This window comes from Bufo gargarizans, chromosome 5 (assembly GCF_014858855.1).
Source record: "Bufo gargarizans isolate SCDJY-AF-19 chromosome 5, ASM1485885v1, whole genome shotgun sequence".
NCBI classification, from domain to species: Eukaryota; Metazoa; Chordata; class Amphibia; order Anura; family Bufonidae; genus Bufo; species Bufo gargarizans.
In genome coordinates, this window is record NC_058084.1 from 493,026,021 (window position 1) to 493,046,211 (window position 20,191).

General features: G+C 44.7%; 1 protein-coding gene across 1 annotated transcript in view; it reads left to right on the forward strand.

The window, feature by feature from the left end:
* The window catches only part of MALRD1 (MAM and LDL receptor class A domain containing 1), a 500,726-nt gene that overhangs the window by 114,947 nt on the left and 365,588 nt on the right, over positions 1–20,191 (forward strand). The window contains exon 17 of the mRNA XM_044295614.1: positions 17,288–17,375. Coding sequence (XP_044151549.1) covers positions 17,288–17,375 — 88 coding nt within the window. The remainder of the gene's footprint in view (positions 1–17,287; positions 17,376–20,191) is intronic.

The following is a 20,191-nucleotide window of genomic DNA, read 5'->3' on the forward strand; positions in this document are numbered from 1 at the left end:
CTGCCTGGCCCTGTCAATCAAATGCAGAAGGTGCGGCAGTTGCAGAGAGAGCAGAGCCTCTAGGTACAATGGCAGTGCTTCTAGAGGGTCATTTGCATGAATTAAAACATTTTTCTCAGCAATGCTGGCACATATGAATGTGGGATCAACACCGATACCTTCGGCTGCCAAGTGCACATGTAACAGGTCAGCCAGTGTCATAGGTACAAATCTGCTAAAAGATGCTCTTTAACCCCATCTATCACAAAAACTGCTGAATATTTGCTGGAAAGACCAACTAAAAAAATTATATTTACCCCAAAATGAATAAAATGCAACCATAAAAAAAAAATTAAGTGCCCGTGGCACTTAAATGTATTGGCTACGTCCAATGTGTAGTTTCTCATGTTGGCATACTTTACTTGAAAGGGAGCAGAGCCGTGGTACACCGACCCGGCCACTACTATGGTGGACACAACCTTGTGCTTTCAGCTCCGTCTACTTTGAAACATCTGATCTGTGGGAGTGCAGAGTGTCAGACCCCATCCATTTGATATCGGTGACCTGTCCTGAGGATAAGCCATCAATATCTAAGTCCTGGAACGCCCCTTTAATAATAAGTATATATTACCTCAGTACATGAGATATAACCCAGCCACCCAAAAAGTCAATATTCCTTTGTAGAATTCAATGAGAACTACTTGTTCACTCTGTATGTGGAAATCTATACTCGAGCAGAATAGTTATTAACTAAACTTACTGAACTTTCATTGAACTTATCTTCATTTGGAATAACAGGAATCCGAGTAAAGATGAAATACAGTCCAAGTTACAAAACATATTTTACAGTAGAATTCATTCTACAAAGCACGGCTCGGGGAGATGAATGAAGCCAGAGACCCAGGCACAAAGACTATTGTTAGTTGGGATTTTTGATTTATAGAACTATAAAACATCCAAGCACGTATTGTACGTATCTGCAGCATGGCCCTTAGAGAGGTGAGGGTCCAGCTCAAGTTTGGTTCATAGCTCTTGTAAGCAGTGTGAACCACATTTGCATTCAATAACAGTCAAGGAAAGAGTTAGTTATAGTTAGGATATCTAATACCTGAAAATGCAGTTCACAGTTTCTTGTCTCATCCTCCTCCCTAACACCGTCAGTCACCTGCCTCTATTAGCCTCTCCCCAGCTGCATCCCTAATGTACTACCAACACAAAAGACTGTCATGTAGACTGGAAGCTACATCCCTAATAGTAGTACCAGCAAAAAAGACCATGCCAAACGGATTGGAAGTGCATAAAAGTAGTAAAAGGATCTTGGCAACAGTTATGGTTCCCTCAGATTAAAGCTGTATGGCCACTTTAGGCCATACTAGGGTTGCAGGAAAATCATCACTTACTGTACCCATAGAAGTACCTTAAAAGGGTTATATCATGACAAATGTAAAACATGAAAATCAGACATCATATAGTACATGACAATCTCTTTCTAACAAAGCTAGAACCAGCCCTGTACCTCACATGGATCCAGAGATCTCTACATTCATTGCTCTGCTAGATTTATAGCAAGCTGAACGCTCAGGGGGAGTGTCTTTTCTGCTGCAGCTCAGGGGGTGTGTCCATGCTCTCCCTATCACAGCTCAGGAGGTGTGTCCATGCTCTTCCTATCACAGCTCAGGAGCCAGTTGAAGGATGTAACTGAGCATGTGCGGCCATCTCAGTGAGCAGGACAAATAAATAAGAAAAAGAACAAACAGCAGGTGGTGCTATACAGATACATTACATAGTTCAGTGGATATGCTACATTTTTAATTACATACAATTACAAAAATATTCAGATACAGGTGCTGGTTTGAGAACTGTAGAATATTGTTCATGGGACAACCCCTTTAAAGAGGTTGTCCAATTAATTAAAAAATCTCTTTTACTCACTTTTCTGCTTACCCGATTGACTTCCTCTTTTTTTCTGGATGACTTCTCCTTTCTGTGGGTGGGCAGTAGCTCATCAAGCACCCGCATGTCTCAGGAAGCATTGAAATTAGCTTTTGTTAACCCCTTAGAAAATAGCCCCTCACACATAGACCCAGAGATACACATGGTATGTAATGTCCCTACAATCTCCTTCTCCGCTGTCTAGAGAAAGGGGGCGGAGCATGGCAAGGGTTTATTTAGTGTTCTTTAAATTCCTGTGTCATGCTCCGCTGCCTCAGGCCCTGTACTGGGGTTATAACACAATATATTTTAACCTTAGCGTTACTTCATGATTTTGTATGTTTACATTTTCCTATCACACTCTTCTTAAATTAGTTTTTTGCAGAGATACCTTTAAACAGCCTCTGTCAGCATGATCAACCCTAGTAAACCAGGCATACTGCCTAGTGGGATTGATCATGCTGATTAAAATAATAGCTTAGGTTTCTGTGTAGCTGCATTCCCGAAATAAGAGCATTTTTATTCATGTGCAAATTAGCTCTTTCGAGAACCAGGGGGCAGGCCAGAAGCCTGGGAGCACCACTATTTTAATGGCCATCTCCTCTGGGTAATCTCCCCTGCCATTTGAGGCACCACTACCAGGACGCCCCACGTGCTAGATGCCTGGAGCAGCGCGTCCCATTGCAGCAGCATCACCACAGACTTAAAAAAGGGGTCCACAGAACCCCAAAGCGCGTTGTCTCAATAAAACCTACTGTATTGAAAATCTCTGGTTGCAATTTTGCGCCTATGGTCCACCCCTCCACTCAACTTCTCCAGTCCATTTGAGTAACAGGGATAGACATCTTGTCTTGCCCTGTATTCTGATGCCTGTGCCACCAATCCCAATAGTGTATCACCTAAATGATCTTACACCCTGCCCACTTAGGTACCCCCTTTATTCTCAGCATACACCCCCAATATCGTAACTATGTAAATTCTTCATGAGGTCCTAAAAAAAAAAAAAGAATGTTGGTTTATTTGTAGTCATATATTTATAATGTACTGAGAAGTCATTGGTGGTCCTGTAGCTTCACAGAGAGCGCAGGAGCACAACTGCTGGGAGGATCATGAGGCAAGTCTGCTCTGCTTCGCTGCCACTAATGAGTGTCGGGACTCGCACCTAATCGGCAGTATATTAGCGAATCATGCATTCCCGCTGATTACATGTAGGTCCTGCCACTAATTGGTGGCAGCGGTGTAGAGGGCTGTTGGGGAAGAGAGCACACTTATCTTGCGATCCTCCTAGCAGCTCCGTTCCTGCTCTTGTAAAAATTCTATCACAGTATATGAAGAAACCAAACTGGTGTAAAGTAGAACTGGCTTAGTTGCCCATTGCAACCAATCAGATTTCTCCTTTCATTTTTCACAGCTCCTTTGTGAAATGAAAGGTGGAATCTGATTGGTTGCTGTGGGCAACTAAGCCAGTTCTACTTTACACCAGTTTGATAAATCTCCCCCAATGTTGCTACGTATGTACCTAACTAATGTATTGTTTTAATCAGCATGATCCAGCCTATGAGACAGTATGCCTGGTTTACTAGGGTTGATCATGCTGACAGAGGCTCTATACAATATGCATCCAGCCTTCAGTACTGATGCTGTCGTACATCTCTTTTGTGTCTAGAAATGTTCTGTTATAAAAAGGTTTTAGATTCTGTGAAATTGATATTTTTGTGAGTTATGCTTCAGTTTTCCAAATATTTATCTTAGCAGAAAGTCTGACATTTTAGGGGTCATGGGGAAAAGATTAGAATAAAATGTCTCACGTGTGCACTATGTTATGTCATTTCTCTACTACTGTCCTTGAAAGTAAAAGATTAGTTCTGTGCCTCTAAAGGTGATTTGTCCTAGGAGTGAACCTCCATAAAAATGTATAGCATGTACGGCAATTTATGAGCCACTAACAAAGTCTATCAGCAAGTAAGCTTTCTTATCAAATCCATCTATTCCATCTCATTATCTATCTATCTCAACCTCAAATCAATCAGTACACAGTATCTATCAACTATCTTCTAAACCATAAATATGAAAAACAGAATTATGGATAAATGGGTATACATACAGTGTGGTAGGTAGGTAGGGAGATAGGGAGATATGAGATAGATAGATACTAGTTAGATAGATTATAGATATGATAGATGCAATAGATAGATTGTTAGATACATTGGCTTGCTAAGGAGGATCCTGGTGGGTGGTCTGCCCCGGGTGTCGGCTCCCAGAGGGTGCCAGAGTCCAGAAGCAATGAGCGCTTCCATCAATACAGATGGAAGTGCTCATTGCAGGAGCGCAGGGAGCTGCGGTCCTGTTACTCACCGCTCAGCTCCCCGCACTCCTCTGTCGCGGATGATGTTGCAGATAGCTGGAAGTTATGAATAAAACGTCCAACTTGCTTGATCCCAAACTAAGGAGCATATAGGTGACCCCTATAAAACCCTAGGAGCTAACCCTGACTGCTAAGCACATACAAGGGTCTCAAAGGTAGACGATTGTATGCCCACGTACCTAAGACTGTGCGACACCTGAAAACACTATAATAGTGAGGGGACACGACCACCGGCTCCCTGAACTTCATACGGAGGGAGTCAGGGTCACCTAGAATAAAGCCAGCAAGGAAACACAATACATCAAAGGACTTATCTGAACAAGCAGCAGCAGAAGCCTCCAGCAGTGAACACTTCAATCCAGGAAGTAGTATAAACCGCAAAGTGAGGCAATATGGGAGGGAATATAAAGGAAAGAGGATTAATCTAAATAGGTGACACCTGGGAGAAGGAAATGAGATGAGAAAGTGAAACCAAAACAAAGAACATCATGCAAGACCTTCTCACAGAACTGGCGGTGACATTCTCCCCTTCTTCAGGCCAGCCGCCCTCTAAATGGTGAAGCAGGAAGATTTCTCCCTGCTCAACCATTCAGCCTGCAGGCACAGATCACGCTGCCAGCCTGTATGGGTGGAGCCTGCAGCCCAGAGATCTGCATAAGCTCCACCCACACAGTGCTGCAAAGCGATGTGTGTCTACAGCAGGTGAGAGAGGACTGTAAGCTTCAGAAACTGGACAAAGTGAGCAGTTACTGTGTTTTTTTTTTTATACAGAGGGGGCACAGAGGGCTTTATTACTATGGAGGGGGCACAGATGACTTTATTACTATGGAGCAGGCCCAGAGGCCTTTATTACTATGGAGGGGGCACAGAGGACTATATTACTATGGAGGGGGCACAGAGGTCTTTATTACTATGGAGGGGGCACAGAGGACATTTTTACTATGGAGGGGGCACAGAGGACATTACTTCTCTGTAGTGTAATGACCGGCGTCACACACAGGGAGGAAAACAGGGAAAGCCCTGCCCAAGGGAGAGGGAAAGGTGGTGACCCCTAACTCACCTTGCGGCTGGCACCTGACTGCCCTGACGTCCCTAGACGGGTTCCACACCCGTGCGGCGATCACGTGCCTAAACCCTGGCTTTCCCTGAAATGAGCCCTAGATAGTGAACGGGCCGGTGGGATCACTAGTCCGCACCACTGCACTAAGAGGGAAACACCAGGGAGAGGACAGACAAATACAAACAAACACAAACACCCAGGTGGGCGACCACAGCAGTCCACAAAGGTCCAACAGGGATCCGGAGGGTAGCGTTCTGAAACAACCATCCAAGAACGCAGCAACACAGCTCCAGTGGGTCAGAATAGATGTCCAGGCAGGAAGCTCTATCTCTGGCAACCAGAGATGTGTGAGAGAGGAATATAAGGAGGTTTGGGAGTACTGGACAAGGAACAGCTGAGGAGAAGGAGCTACGGATCCCTGAGTGAGCCAAAAGGGTTTGCAAAGCAAACCCAGAAAGCTACCATAAGGAAAACAGCCCTATCTTAAATAGAGCGTGCAGCCAACCGCTGCGACTTCCTGACCCCGGGTATAACGGAGTCAGGCGTGGTTCTCGATACCCTCGTGACAGTACCCCCCTCTCTACGAGGGGTTTACGGACACTCAGGACCAGGTCTCTCAGGATGAGAGGCATGAAAAACCCGAACTAACCTGTCGGCGTTTACCTCAGACGCAGGAACCCACATTCTTTCCTCGGGAACGTAACCTCTCCAATGTACCAGATATTGAAGAGAGCGGCGGACCCGACGAGAATTAACAATTTTGGATATCTGAAATTCTAGATTACCATCCACGACAACAGGAGGGGGTGGCAGCGGTGATGGTTCTAGAGGTGGAACATATTTTTTGAGTAACGACTTATGAAAAACATTATGAATTTTAAAAGTCTGAGGTAACTCCAGGCGAAAAGCCACTGGGTTGATGATGGCTACAATTTTGTAAGGGCCAATAAACCTAGGACCCAGTTTCCAAGAGGGAACCTTCAATTTAATATTCCTAGTAGACAACCACACATAGTCATTCACTCCTAGGTCCGGACCTGGCGACCGTCTCTTATCAGCCATGCATTTGTATTTACCTCCCATATTTTTCAAGTTAGCTTACACCTTCTGCCATACCGATGAAAGAGATGACGAAAAACGTTCCTCTTCGGGAACCCCAGAAGACCCCCCCCTCTTTGAAAGTACAGAATTGGGGATGAAAACCATATGCACCAAGAAATGGTGACTTGCCAGTGGATTCCTGACGACGATTATTTATGGCAAACTCAGCTAACGGTAAATATGATGACCACAACTCTTGGTTTTCAGACACAAAACATCTTAGATATGTCTCAAGGTTTTGGTTGGTACGCTCAGTCTGTCCATTCGACTGAGGATGGAAAGCTGAGGAAAAGGACAAGTGTACCCCCAAACGGGAACAAAAAGCTTTCCAAAATTTAGAAATAAACTGGGTACCCCGATCCGAAACAACATCGGAGGGGACCCCGTGAAGCTTCACGATTTCACTGACGAATACCTGAGCAAGAGTCTTAGCATTAGGTAGTGCGGGTAACGCAATGAAGTGTACCATTTTGCTAAACCTGTCCACTACTACCAAAATAACTGTTTTACCCGCAGACAAAGGTAAGTCAGTGATAAAATCCATTGACAGATGTGTCCACGGTCTATTGGGAATGACGAGTGGTAATAGAGACCCTGCAGGACGTGTATGTGAAACTTTTGCGCGCGCACAGGTAGAACAAGAAGACACAAAATCTAATACATCCTGACGCAACCTTGGCCACCAAAAACGACGAGACAATAGCTCCAAGGTTGCTTTACTACCCGGGTGCCCAGCAAGTGCCGAATTATGATGTTCCTTTAATAATTCGAAACGTAGGTTCAACGGTACAAACAATTTCTCTGAGGGGCAAGAGACCGGGGCGTCCCCCTGGGCCTCTAGCACCTTCCCCTCCAAAACAGAGTGTACCGCAGAGACAACCACTCCTCTTTGTAGAATGGGCACCGGATCACTCACAGTACCCCCTCCAGGGAAACAACGAGATAGTGCATCAGCCTTGGTGTTCTTTGCCCCAGGACGATAGGTAATCACAAAGTTAAACCTGGTAAAAAATAGCGACCACCTAGCCTGTCTAGGGGTGAGACGCTTAGCTGATTCGAGGTACAGGAGATTTTTGTGGTCCGTAATCACAGTGACGGGGTGGACTGCCCCCTCTAAGAAGTGACGCCACTCCTCAAACGCAAGTTTAATAGCTAATAGTTCCCTATTGCCAATATCGTAGTTCTTTTCTGCTGCAGATAGTTTTTTAGAAAAGAAAGCACAAGGACGCCATTTGCCAGGAGAAGGACCCTGAGACAGCACAGCCCCCACTCCCACCTCTGACGCATCGACTTCAACAATAAAAGGCTGAGAGACATCAGGTTGGACTAGTACAGGTGCTGAGGTAAACCTCTCTTTTAGAGAGGAAAAAGCAACTTTAGCGGCGTCAGACCATTTAGAAAAATCAGTCCCCTTCCTAGTCATATCAGTAAGCGGTTTTACAATAAGTGAATAATCTTTAATGAATTTCCTATAGAAATTCGCAAAGCCCAAGAACCGTTGTAGTGCTTTGAGGTTCTCAGGAAGATCCCAATCTAAAACTGCCTGGACCTTCCTAGGATCCATACGGAAACCTGACGCAGATAAAAAATAACCCAGGAATTGTATCTCCTGAACGGCGAAGACACATTTTTCAATCTTAGCATATAATTCATTCGTCCGTAGGACCTGCAGTACTTGTCTGACATGCACCTCATGTGTTTTCAGATCAGACGAATAAATTAAAATATCATCTAGGTATATTACCACAAACCTGCCGATTAGATGACTAAAAATGTCATTAACGAAATGTTGAAAGACGGCAGGAGCATTGGTCAGACCGAAAGGCATAACTAGATTTTCATAATGCCCCTCAGGGGTGTTAAACGCTGTCTTCCACTCATCCCCCTCCTTAATACGAATCAGATTGTAGGCCCCCCTAAGATCAAGTTTGGAGAACCACCTAGCACCCGCAATCTGATTAAACAGGTCAGGAATGAGAGGAAGAGGGTATGGGTCTCGGATGGTTATCTGATTTAATTCGCAAAAATCTAAGCAAGGACGCAGGCCCCCATCTTTCTTTTTAACGAAGAAAAACCCTGCAGCCACGGGTGAAGAAGAGGGTCTGATGTGTCCCTTAGCCAAGCTCTCTGAGATATAATCTTTCATGGCTTGTCTCTCTGGACCCGAAAGATTATATAACCTGGTCTTGGGTAATTTTGCGCCGGGAATAAGGTTAACCGGGCAATCATAAGGACGATGAGGTGGTAACTTCTGACAACCTTTTTCAGAAAAAACATCCTCAAAATCCGAAATAAATGTAGGTAGGGTAGTTATGGAGGCGACTAAGCAATTGCTATTTAAGCAATTTTCTCTGCACTGCTCACTCCACTCCAATATCTCCCTGGCCTGCCAATCCACCACTGGATTGTGCGCTACCAACCAGGGAAGGCCCAGCACCACCGGAGTGGGAAGCCCCTCCAGAACATAACCTGAAAGTATCTCGTTATGGTGGTCCCCTACCCGAAGGTGTAAATTATGAACGATGTGGGTGAGGTTTCTCTGAGACAGGGGAGCAGAATCAATAGCGAATATGGGAATGGGTCTCTGTAACGTACAGAGAGACAAACCCAAAGAGCGGGCAAAATTGGCATCTATCAAATTTACCCCTGCTCCACTGTCTAGAAAGAAAGAAATAGTCTCCGTCTTATCACCAAAAATAATAACCGCTGGCAACACAAATTGCGATGTACGTATGGAGGAGACGTATACCCCCCGGCTGACATCCTCCACACAGCCTGGGGTTAGTAGTTTTTCCGACGGTCTTTTGTTTCTGAGGAAAGAAGGACAGACATTAATGAAATGACCCCTCTCCCCACAAAAAAAACAAACCCCACGCCTACGGCGAGCCTCAGGAGGACGGACCTGACGAGTAGTTCCTCCTAGCTGCATAGGCTCGTCTAAGTCCGTACAGACTAACTGCTGCTTGGGAGGGGTTACCAATTTCTCCGGTTCTTTCAACCTGTCCCTAAGGCGTCTCTCTATATGGATAGAAAGGGACATAACCGCATCAAGGGAAACGGGGGTCTCATATAATGCAAGCGCATCCTTAACCCTTTCGGATAACCCAGAGCAGAACTGACTCCTGAGAGCCGGGTCGTTCCATTGGGTATCCGTAGCCCACCTACGGAATTCAGAGCAATAATCCTCTACCGGCCGCTCTCCTTGTAAGAGTCTCCGTAATCTTGATTCAGCCAGTGCTACTCGGTCAGGGTCGTCATATATGAGACCCAAGGCCCCGAAAAACTCATCCACTGACCGAAGAGCCTGGGAATCAGTAGGTAAAGAGAACGCCCAGGACTGCGGGTCCCCCTGCAGCAGGGAAATAACAACCCCCACCCGCTGATCTTCATTACCAGAGGAGTAAGGGCGCAGTTTAAAGTATAACTTACAGGCCTCACGTAACGTCAAAAACTTGTCCCTTCCCCCAGAAAATCTGTCAGGGAGAGGGACCTTGGGTTCCGCAACAACCTGGTTACCAGTAGCAACCGCTGGGCTTGCGGTCAGTTGTAATTGCTGCTGTTGCTGGAGGACCGACGCCTTCAATCCTACCACCTCCAAAGACAGGCCACAAAATTGTTTGGACAGAGCAGCAATTTGATCCATACTGGATTCTAAGTAGGTAAAAAAAAAAAACATTTTTTTTTTTTTTTTACCTACACAAAATAAGGGCCAGAGATAATGTAATGACCGGCGTCACACACAGGGAGGAAAACAGGGAAAGCCCTGCCCAAGGGAGAGGGAAAGGTGGTGACCCCTAACTCACCTTGCGGCTGGCACCTGACTGCCCTGACGTCCCTAGACGGGTTCCTCACCCGTGCGGCGATCACGTGCCTAAACCCTGGCTTTCCCTGAAATGAGCCCTAGATAGTGAACGGGCTGGTGGGATCACTAGTCCGCACCACTGCACTAAGAGGGAAACACCAGGGAGAGGACAGACAAATACAAACAAACACAAACACCCAGGTGGGCGACCACAGCAGTCCACAAAGGTCCAACAGGGATCCGGAGGGTAGCGTTCTGAAACAACCATCCAAGAACGCAGCAACACAGCTCCAGTGGGTCAGAATAGATGTCCAGGCAGGAAGCTCTATCTCTGGCAACCAGAGAAGTGTGAGAGAGGAATATAAGGAGGTTTGGGAGTGCTGGACAAGGAACAGCTGAGGAGAAGGAGCTACGGATCCCTGAGTCAGCCAAAAGGGTTTGCAAAGCAAACCCAGAAAGCTACCATAAGGAAAACAGCCCTATCTTAAATAGAGCGTGCAGCCAACCGCTGCGACTTCCTGACCCCGGGTATAACGGAGTCAGGCGTGGTTCTCGATACCCTCGTGACATGTAGGCGGCACAGAGGGCATTACTAATTTGATGGGGGCACAATGGGCATTTCTACTATGGAGGGGGCAGAGAGGCAGAAGAAATTGCTACAATGTGAAGGGGGCACAGTAAGCTTTATTACTGTGAAGGGGACACAGAGCACATTACTACTATTAATGAGGCACAATGGGCATTACTACTGTGAAGGGGACACAATGGGGATTATTACTATGAAGGGGGCACAATGGGGATTATTACTGTGAAGGGGGCGCAATGGGGATTATTACTGTGAAGGGGGCACAAAAAGGGCATTACAACTGTGAGGGGGGCACAATGTGGGCATAACTATTATGAGATGGCACAATGTCGGCATAACTACTGTGAGGGGGCACACATCTGTACAAAACTACTGTGAAGGTTGTACAATTAGGGCAATACTACTGTGAGGGGGTACAATTTTTTTTAAGTATTAGAGGATGCCAGAGAAAGGACCCGCCCTGGGTGCCAAACACCCTAGGCACGCCACTGGATAGATATGAGAGAGATAGATAGATAGATAGATAGATAATACATTGTATAAGAGAATCCTATTGACTTAGGTTCTAACTCACCAAAAAATAAAGAAAAAAATATAAGTTCTGTTTTTCACCAACAAGCATCCACTTGTTGGTGAATAAAATAATAACTTTATAACTTTATGGTATTTAATTTTTTATTGAGTGCGCCTCTTTTTGTATTATTTATCTGTCTATGTAATATATATCTCATATATGTCTGTATATCTAATATCTATCTCTCTAGCTATCTATCTATCTATCTATTAGTGATGAGCGGCAGGGGCAATATTCAAATTCGCGATATTTAGTGAATATGTGGTAAAATATTTGTTATATATTCACTAATATTCGTACTCGAAATTAAATCTGCAATGTAAAAATCGCGTAATGTGAAGTGGGTCAAAAACAAATATATAGCATAGAATATAGTGCTATATATTGTTTTTTTAGAATATTCGTCATTTTTTTTCCATTTGAAGTGAACAGTCATTGGCCCACAAGCAGTGGCGTACCGCCAATATAGGCAGACCACGCATCTGCTACGGGGCCCGTGCCGAGGGGGGGCCCGGAGTGGATAGAAGACCCCGCCCCCTACCTACAATGTCTCCAGTTGTGTGTTATGACATTGCCACAGTCCTACCTATCTGCGGTTCAGACGAGCCCTGCTTCCCCCTCTGCTCGGGCCCCCCTCCTTCCTTACATACATTGTGTGCACAACACAGTGCACAGACAGCGATGTCCCTGACCCTGACAGCCAGCCCTGCAGCCAGGGGAGCGCTCGCTCTCCTCTGTCTGCTGGGGACTGCACAGGCCAATCAGCATTTAGCAGTGCTAAGCTCCTGCTGCTGATTGGCCAGTGTATCGCAGCAGCAGACAGAACTGAGCGGGCGGGACACGGCACTCTGCAGTGTGATACTCTGCTCAGTGAAGCCACTGCCCTCCAGCCCCCAGTGTCGCCGGCAAGTTTCACTGTGTGCCACAAAGTGAGTTGCAAGAAGTGAGTGCCTCTATGTTTAAAAAAAAGTTAGTGGGTGGATGGTTAGTGTGGGGAAGAGGTGGCTCTGCTGGGGCAGAAGCAAGCAGAGTTCCTGAGCGGGGGTAGGGGGGAGGAGGGGTTGGTCACTCTGTTCTGTATAAAAGGCTTATCATATAGAGAACAGTGTGTCCCTCCCTCCAAGAACTTTGCTTGCTGTTCATACTCATATGGAGGACAGTGTGCCATAGGGCAGTCTCCCCTCACCATGAACTGTGTGGGGGTGGGGGGCTGGTGCACACTAGTATCAGCAGCAAAAATCTTCAGATGTAGGGGGATGGGCTATGTCAGGCTTTAGCACAGTGGCCACAGGCAGGAGGAGCAATGTGTATGCGGGTTCCTGCCCTGCACTCGCTCACCTGTGCTCGCATACATATGGCTCCCTGTGCCCACTCTGCTAAAACCTGACATAGCCTATCTTATGCCGGTGTTCTGCCAGATTTCTATACCTTGCCAAAACGCTATACCGGAAGTGACGCGGCCGCACAGGAATCAGCTGGAGGAGGGTGTGTACGGGGCTGCGCAAGCGCACATCCACTGGATTAGCAAAAAATCATTGCGTGCGCACTTAGGGGTAGGTAGATTTTCCAGCGCAAAATGTTCCATCAGATCTCCCTACCCCTGAGTGCGCACCCGTGCACAAATTATAAGGAGCAGTTCATCCTTACCGCAGAGCTGAGTGCAGAATATCGAGGTCACCACATAGCAGAGCTGAGTGCGGGATATTGGGGTAACTCAGGGGTAGGGAGATCTGATGGAACATTTTGCGCTAGAAAATCTACCGACCCCTAAGTGCGCACGCGCGGTGTATGTTTTCGTGCATGCGCATGAAGTCCTTCTCCCGTGGCGCTGCAATGATTTTTCGCTAATCCAGTGGATGTGTGCTTGCGCAGCGCCGTACACACCCTCCTCCAGCTGATTCCTGTGCGGCCGCGTCACTTCCAGTGCGGCCACGTCACTTCCGATATAGCGTTTTGGCAAGGTATAGAAATCTGGCAGAACACCGGCTCTACCAAAGCAGACAGGCAGGAGCAGTGATGTGTGCAGTACATGGCTCACTGCACCCCAGTGAGATCCTTACTCCCATACACCAGTGTAATATCAGTGGTTCATGAGAGTACGGATTATAAAACATTATACGCACCTGAATTCGGCGCCTATTTCACATAGAGAAAAAAATTGGTAGAAAATGTCTTACAACAAAAGGTATTTACAATAGGGTTTAGTAAACTTTATTTAAAGGTTTAAATACACTTTGTCAGGGATGCCGAACCCCCAGCTGGTGCAAAACGAAATCTTCTTGCCTGCCCTGCCTTGTAGTTGCAATAGCTGGAGGGCCGTAGGTTGGATATTCCCGCTTTAAAGGGGTAGTCTGGTTGTTTGAAGTTATCCCTTAGCCACTGGAAAAAGAGGGTGTGGCAGGGGAGGAGCCAGGGCAGTTACTGGGATGGGCAAAAGGTGGTAGTGGGCGGAGCTGGGGGCCCAATTCAGACTCTTGCTATGGGGCCCAATGATTTCTATGTACGCCCCTGCCCACAAGCAACTTAAGCAGGGAGGAATCATGACTTCAGATGGAAAAAAATTATGAATATTCTAAAAAATTAATATATAGCACTATATTCAATATAGTGCTATATACAGATGTAGCAGGGTTAACACTCAAACTCTTAACTCAAATTTCTTAACGCATCGTGTTCTTTTGAAACAAAAGCCATTGAAAAGCAATTGAAGGTGTTTGCCTAACGCATTTAGTTTAGATAACACATCTCATAAAGCATGAGTGTTAACTCTACTACATCTGTATTCTTCTTTTTTTTTTTTTTTTTTTTATATTCAGCATTTTTTTTCCATCTGAAGTCTTGATTCCTCCCTGCTTAAGTTGCTTGTGGGCCAATGGCTCATTGGCCCACAAGCCAAAAGCAGTGAGGAATCATGTTTTCAGATGGAAAAAAAAAACTACGAATATTCGATATAACGAATATATAGCACTATATTCTAAATATTCGCAAATCCACGAAGTTGCGATATTTGCGATAAATATTTGTAATTCGAATATTCGAGCTCAACACTACTATCTATCTATATTCTATTTAATATCTATCTATCTATCTATCTCATATCTATCTATCTATCTATATTCTATCTAATATCTATCTATCTCATATCTATCTATCTATCTATCTATCCACTTACATTTCCATCATTCTTCTTTCTATTGATTCGCTGCTCTATTTTGCCACCTGTCCTCTTCAATCCGTGATAAATAGTCACGTTATCTCTGGATGAGAAATGTGTTTAATTGCCTGCACGGCTTAATGGATAAAATCTATACAATTCAATTTTGAAGAGAGAAATCCCAGGCCTGTAGAATATGGATAGTTACTGACAAGTGGATGCAACCTGCCGAACAAGGTGCATTTCTCATCTGTAAAGAAAATGTAGTGGTATTTGTCCTAATTCACATTATAAATGAGTTGTGAAATTATCTTCACGGTGGCTGCACTCCCCGGAGGTGGCTTTACATTGACATGCAAGTTTTGTTGGAAATGGCAATTTGTTGAATGGTGGGCAACACATTTTTACCTTTGAAATCCAATTATAAGAATTTACTGAGAGGGTAAAAAAAAAAAATAGATGGGAAATTGACCCGGCTGCTAAATTCCCAGACAGATTCAGTGTTGCAGAACTGCAAAGATCAGCTCAGCGAAGCTTTCTTATGTAAGTTTCTTTCCTATATTAAGGCAGCGTAAATTTTGGCTTGTGTCCTCGAAGCTCAATTGTGAGAGCTTCCGGCAATCATCTGGTAGAAAAAGATAAAACAGAATATTATTTATTTAACTAGTAGGATCACAGAGCATTTCTGTTTGCATTATTTACGGCATAGTAATCTTTTTTTTTCTAATATTAAAATAAATTGATGATAAAATATTGAAATCTATAGATATAGAGGAATTTAGTCAGAACAGGTGCTGGCCGGGCACGTGTTACATGATGGCCATCAGATCTGGGTGTTTGAAAATATATATATACACTGAACAAAAATATAAACGCAACACTTTTGGCTTTGCTCCCATTTTGCATGAGCTGAACTCAAAGATCTGAAACATTTTCTACATACACAAAAAACCCATTACTCTCAAATATTGTTCACAAATCTGTCTAAATCTGTGTCAGTGAGCACTTCTCCTTTGCCGAGATAATCCATCCCATCTCACAGGTGTGGCATATCAAGGTGCTGATTAGACAGCACCTTGATATGCCACAAAGAAATCCCTCCACATCAACATAGACTATTGACAGAGTGTCAATAGTCTATGTTGATGTGGAGGGATTTCTTTGATTGAATACCCCCATATACTTGCTACACTGGTATACCTATTACAGTGGCAAAAGCTAGACTGACAGGAGCCACAACACTAAGCCCCGTGTCCCCTGACGATTTATGGGGTCTTAGCTTTAAGAAAGTGGATTTAAGATATGTTACAGTAAGGAAACGCGTCGGGACACGCTTACATATCATTAGACACGCACACCAATTCGTGCGTATTATTTTTCATCCCATTGATTTATGAGATGTATGCAATATATCATAATTATATCTCTACCTGCCTTGAGATACAGGACTTGCCCCTAGTCACCCTTTGTTAGGGTCACCTAGGGCTTCCGCATCAGGGCAAGGTTCCGGACGGGGCCACCCCTTGCGGGGCACGGACCCCGTGTTAGGTCACTTGGGCCGGATAGGTCAAGCAGGGAGGTACTAGGGTGAGTTTCTTTTCTGAGGCCACTCTAATACCAGGCTGTATGGACACTTCGGATGTCCTTTTTCCCCCTATGGACATCTGATGAAGTACCTACTTGCTGCATGTGACCACCTCCTGTATTAACCCATAACACGCGGTTACTAAGTGAGGCCCTCTTAAGAACTGGTAAGACCTTTCCATTTTTTATGTATTTGATCCTTATACTACCTCAAGGGATCCAGACACTAGGGATCACGTGGTCCTTCCACCATAGGCCCTTGTGACAATCACCATAGGCCTGGGAAGGGCGACACCTATGTTGGTGTGCAGCACTACCTACGCTGCGCAAAACAAACCCCCCCCCCCAGGGGTTATGTCTGTCTTTTTGTGTATTTTTTGTTTGTAAGGGGTCTTTTACTCCCCACCTTGGGAGAATAGACATAGTAAAAGTTAAGTTTGAAATTGTCACTGCTCCCCTTCTTTTCATACAGGTCCACCCAAGCCATCCAACAGATGCAAAATAATTTTGAGGTTTACTGGTTTTTAGTCAGATGAGAGCTGGTTTGGAATATCTCATAGTGCACAAGGCTGCCATGGTAAGGTATGCTGACTAAGCCTGTTATCTGTCTCATGGATAGATTGATGGCTTGCACATACCTGGCTTTTGGTATACAGCCTTTGTGTGGTTGTCTATTGTATGTTGTACATAATAGGAGTCTAAGACGCATCCAGCTATCCTCTTAATGCTGTTGCCAAACCATTTTGATGGGGTTTCCATCAATTTCTAATCTTTTTTTATGGACCAGGCACCCTCTCCTCTTTCAAGCAAGGGGGGCCTGGTTGTCTCCCGTTGACTTCCATTATACTCGGGTGCTTGGCCGAGCACACAAATATAGCAATGTGTTTGGGCTGAACACCTGAATACTTTGGTGCTGGCTCATCACTAATAGGTATACTACAGGAGTGAAAACTCTCTATGAGTACTCTTTTGTACCTTCTTCTTCACTCATCTAGCTATATACTTCCGAGCATTCTGTAAATTATAGTTGTACATATACTCTGTACTACTGTACATATGATTTTTATGATTCTGAGATAGTATAAACAGACCTCACTGGTTCTGTACATTATTATGGAACAGTACTAATATATTGTTTTCTGCATTTCAGCTAATAATTGTAGGCATGGTAGGTGATGGATACACCGGGGACATTGCAATTGACGACATTTCCTTCTTTAACTGTACTTTGTATCGAGGTAAGATTACATTGATGCACTGGTGTAGTTCAGGGGACTGATTTCACATTTACATTTATTCTATGAGTGGTACATATATTTATTTTTCTTCTAAGGCCTCATGCACACGACCGTTGTTTGGGTCCGCATCCGAGCCGCCGTTTCAATGGGGCCGCAAAAGATGCGGAAAGCACTCCGTGTGCTGTCCGCATTCGTGGCTCCGTTCGGCGGCCCCGCTAAAAAAATATAACATGTCCTATTCTTGTCCGCGCTTTGCGGACAAGAATAGGCATTTATATTGCCGGCGCCCGTTCCGCAAATTGCGAAAGGCAACACGGGCACCTTCCGTTTTTTGCAGATCCGCGGTTTGCGGACTGCAAAAAACGTCACGGTCGTGTGCATGAGGCCTAAAGCAAGAACGTACTGGGGTTTCTATGCAAACCTACCATAGGCACAGGGCATGCAACTGCAATGGGTCCTATGGTGGTCCGGTACTGAACTGCTTCACCTGCTTGTGGTGGCACTGTCTCAGCTGCTACCTGTAGCCACCACTAGGGGGATCTCACTGCATACAGATTTATTCAGCTCCCTTTGAATTTAATACTGGTTGTATAAATTATTATAATTATTTATTATTAAAGCATCATTAATTCCATGGCGCTTTACAGTTGAGAAAGGGTTTACATACATAATATAAAACAACTGCAATAAGCATGAACAAGACAAGTTACAAACTGGTACAGAAGGAGAGAGGACACTGTCCACGAAGGCTTACAATCTTCAAGGGATGGGGAAAGCATACAGTAGGTGAGGGTAACGCTGGTCATTTGGTGGTATAATGGCAGCATGTTTACTGTAGGCCTGTCTGAAGTGGTAGGTTTTCAGGTTCCTTTGGTAGTTCAACATCTGATGTATCAGGAGAAAGAGTTCCAGAGTATGGGGGATGCACGGGAGAAATCTTGGAAGCGATTGTAAGAAGATGTGATAAAAGGACAGTAGAAAAGGGGGTCTTGTGAGGATCGGAGATTACGTGTGGAAAGGTACTGGAAGATCAGGTCACAGATTTGGTGAGCTCCACCTAGTGGTTACTGCATGCTGCAAGAATTATATATGGTGGATTCTCTTGGATTGCAGATGCCAGGACCCCCATGATTCTATTTCTAGGATATCTCAGGACATAAGTGGTGCTGTTTCAGTCTAAAAAAACAATATGGCCCATACTAGCAAGAAATCGCTCCAGTCAATCACTGATCAGAGAGATCCAGTCAGCATGTACAGCACGGCTGCTGTGGCCATTGATTGGCTGGAGTAATCACATGCTGGTCCAGCACATCATTACCCACACAATTTAAACAGAATCCCACAGGGACCCCAGGAGCGGCCAGGGTGAATACAGTATGTGCTATTTTTTCTGTATATTATCACATATGCTGCTGACAATTAATTTATTAAAAGTCAGACAATATTTTAATAAATCTGATTTCTCATTGTGGGACCAATAATGTTTCTTATTCCATCCTATGGAGAAATATATCATGGACTAGAAGTGCCATATGCAGCTACAAGCTCTTCCTTACATGCAGTCATGGCCGTAAATGTTGGCTCCCCTGAAATGTTTCAAGAAAATGAAGTATTTCTCACAGAATAGTAGTGCAGTAACACATGTTTTGCTATATACATGTTTGTTCCCTTTGTGTGTATTGGAACAAAACTAAAAAAGGGAGGAGAAAAAGCAAATTTGACATAATGTCACACCAAACTCCAAAAGTGGGCTGGACAAAATTATTGGCACCCTTAACCTAATATTTGGTTGCACACCCTTTGGAAAAAATAACTGAAATTAGTCGCTTCCTATAACCATCAATAAGCTTCTGACACCTCTCACCTCTCAATTTTGGACTACTCTTCCTTAGCAAACTGCCCCAGGTCTCTCTTATGGAAGGGCGCCTTTTCCCAACAGCAATTTTAAGATCTCTCCACAGGTGTTCAATGGGATTCAGATCTGGACTTATTGCTGGCCACTTCAGAACTCTCCAGCGCTTTGTTGCCATACATTTCTGGGTGCTTTTTGTCGTATGTTTGGGGTCATTGTCCTGCTGGAAGACCCAAGATCTCGGACGCAAACCCAGCTTTCTGACACTGGGCTCTACAGTGCGACCCAAAATCCGTTGGTAATCTTTAGATTTCATGATGCCTTGCACACATTCAAGGCACACAGTGCCATAGGCAGCAAAACAACCCCAAAACATCAATGACCCTCCACCATATTTCACTGTAGGTACTGTGTTCTTTTCTTTGTAGGCCTCATCCATTTTCGGTAAACAGTAGAATGATGTGCTTTAGCAAAAAGCTCTATCTTGGTCTCATCTGTCCACAAGACGTTTTCCCAGAATGATTTTGGCTTACTCAAGTTAATTTTTGCAAAATGTAGTCTTTTTTATGTCTCTGTGTCAGCAGTGGGGTCCTCCTGGGTCTCCTGCCATAGCGTTTAATTTAATTTAAATGTCAACGGATAGTTCGCGCTGACACCGATGTACCCTGAGCCTGCAGGACAGCTTGAATATCTTTGGAACTTGTTTGGGGCTGCTTATCCACCATCCGGACTAACCTGCGTTGACACCTTTCATAAATGTTTCTCTTCCGTCCACGCCCAGGGAGATTAGCTACAGTGCCATGGGTTGCAAACTTCTTGATAATGTTTTGCACTGTGAACAAAGGCAAATCTAGATCTCTGGAGATGAACTTGTAACCTTCAGATTTTTTTTATTTTTCCACAATTTTGGTTCTCAAGTCCTCAGACAATCCTCTTCTTTTTCTGTTGTCCATGCTTAGTGTGG